Raw genomic sequence first — 2,136 nt, forward strand, 5'->3', positions numbered from 1 at the left:
GGTAAGATATCCACCATCAGGGAAAAGGAAGATCTCCTCCATAAACTTACAAATGAACGCTTTCATAATTACAAAAATTATCATAAGCGTCCCTCGTTTCCAGATATCCAATACGAGGAAAATCATTTTCTTGCATCTACTTCTCACGAAGGAAGAAGCATTATCGAATGGAACATTGATGCTCTTGCAGAGCACCAAATATACCATAAACTCCATGAAATGGGAGTTTGTATTACAGCTTACAAGATAAGAGGATCTTCTGATAAAGAAGCCGCCTCTATGATTGTAGCTGTAGGAAAAGATTGACCCAGAAGCGTGCTCCCTTCAGATAGTCCGAGGAGTGTGAGGAGAGCTTTCAAAAGCTCAAGACTTCTTTGACTACAACCCCAGTGTTGGTGTTGCCTACGAGTTCAGAGTCCTACACTGTGTACTGTGATGCGTTACGTGTTGGCCTTGGCACAGTGTTGATGCAAGACGGTAGGGTGATTGCTTATGCGTCTAGAAAGCTAAAGTTTCATGATAAGAATTATCATGTTCATGACTTGGAATTAGCAGCTATTGTTCATGCCTTGAAGATTTGGCAGTACTATTTGTACGGTGTCCCCTGTGAGGTCTATACCGATCACCAAAGTCTACAACATCTGTGCAAATAGAAGGATCTTAACTTGCAGTAGAGGATATAGTTAGAGTTGCTTAAGGACTATGATATCACTATTCTATATCATCCCGGGAAGGCAATTATGGTGGCCGATGCCTTGCATCGAAAGGCGGAGAGCTTGGGCATTTTAGCATACCTACCAGCGGCAGAGAGGCCATTAGCATTGGATGTTCAGGCCTTGGCCAACCAGTTTGTTAGATTGGATGTTTTGAAGCCCAGTCGGGTTCTGACTTGCGTGGTTTCTCAGTCTTCTTTATATGATCGTATCAGAGAGCGTCAGTATGACGACCCCCATTTGCTTGTTCTTAAGGACACGGTACAGGACAACGATACCAAGGAGGTTTCTATTGGAGATGATGGTATGTTGCGAATGAAGGGACGATTATGTGTGCCCAATGTGGATGGGTTACATGAGTTGATTCTTTATGAGGCCCACAGTTCAAGGTATTCTTCATCTGGGTTCCGCTAAGATGTATCAGGATTTGAGACAACACTATTGTTGGAGGAGAATGAAGAAAGACATAGTGGAGTACGTAGCTCGGTGCCTAAATTGTTAGCATGTGAAGTATGAGCACCAGAGGTGGGTTGCTTCAGAGACTTGAGATTCCCAAGTGGAAATGGGACTGAGTTACCGTGGACTTCGTTGTTGGGCTCCCGCGGACTCATAAGAAATTTGACGTTGTATGGGTAATTATGGATAGGTTGACCAAATCGTCTCATTTCATTTCGGTTGTGACTACCTATTCTTTAGAGCAGCTGGCTCAGATTTATATCCGCGAGATTGTCCGACTTTATGGCGCGCCAATATCCATCATATCTGACCAAGGTATGCAGTTAACATCGCGCTTCTGGACAGTCGTACAGTGTGAGTTAGGCACACAGGTTGAGTTGAGTACATCATTCCACCCCTAGATGGACGGACAGTCCGAGCGCACCATTTAGATATTGGAAGATATGCTCCGTGCCTGTGTTCTGGATTTCGGGGGTTCTTGGGATCAGTTCTTGCCGCTTGTGGAGTTTGCCTACAACAATAGCTACCAATTGAGTATTCAGATGGCTCCTTATAAGGCCCTTTATGGGAGACAATGTCATTCCTCATTTGGTTGGTTTGATCCAGGAGAGGCTAAGTTATTAGGCACAAAATTGGTTCGAGATTCCTTGGAGAAGGTCAAGTTGATCTAGGATCGGCTTCGTACAACCCAATCTAGATAGAAGAGTTATGCGGATCGGAAGGTTCGTGATGTTGCATTCATAATTGGAGAGCGGGTCTTGCTCCGAGTTTTGTTCATGAATGGTGTTATGAGGTTCGGAAGAAGGGCAGGTTGAGCCCTACGTATATCGGACCTTTTGAGATTCTTGAGAGGATTGGTGAGATGGACTACAAGCTTGCATTGCAACCTAGTTTATCTGCAGTTCATCCAATATTCCATGTTTCTATGCTCCGGAAGTATCACGGTGTTCCATCTCATGTTTTGGAT

General features: G+C 44.2%; 1 protein-coding gene across 1 annotated transcript; it reads left to right on the forward strand.

Annotated features, from left to right (window-relative positions):
- Window positions 1-740: 740 nt before the first annotated feature.
- On the forward strand, window positions 741-1,127 carry LOC138900046 (uncharacterized). The gene is made up of 2 exons (XM_070186750.1): window positions 741-847; window positions 929-1,127. The coding sequence occupies exons 1-2, from the start codon at window positions 741-743 to the stop codon at window positions 1,125-1,127; spliced, it is 306 nt and encodes a 101-aa protein (XP_070042851.1).
- Window positions 1,128-2,136: the final 1,009 nt, after the last annotated feature.

The sequence above is a fragment of the Nicotiana tomentosiformis genome, chromosome 10, assembly GCF_000390325.3.
Source record: "Nicotiana tomentosiformis chromosome 10, ASM39032v3, whole genome shotgun sequence".
Taxonomy (NCBI): Eukaryota; Viridiplantae; Streptophyta; class Magnoliopsida; order Solanales; family Solanaceae; genus Nicotiana; species Nicotiana tomentosiformis.

What these genes read in the sequence shown, in the direction of transcription:
- LOC138900046 (XM_070186750.1), top strand. Translation starts at nt 741, where the DNA reads ATGGTGGCCGATGCCTTGCATCGAAAGGCGGAGAGCTTGGGCATTTTA. An exon ending in GTTCAGGCCTTGGCCAACCA is followed by an intron (nt 848 to 928) that starts GTTTGTTAGATT and finishes TGATCGTATCAG; the next exon opens with AGAGCGTCAGTATGACGACC.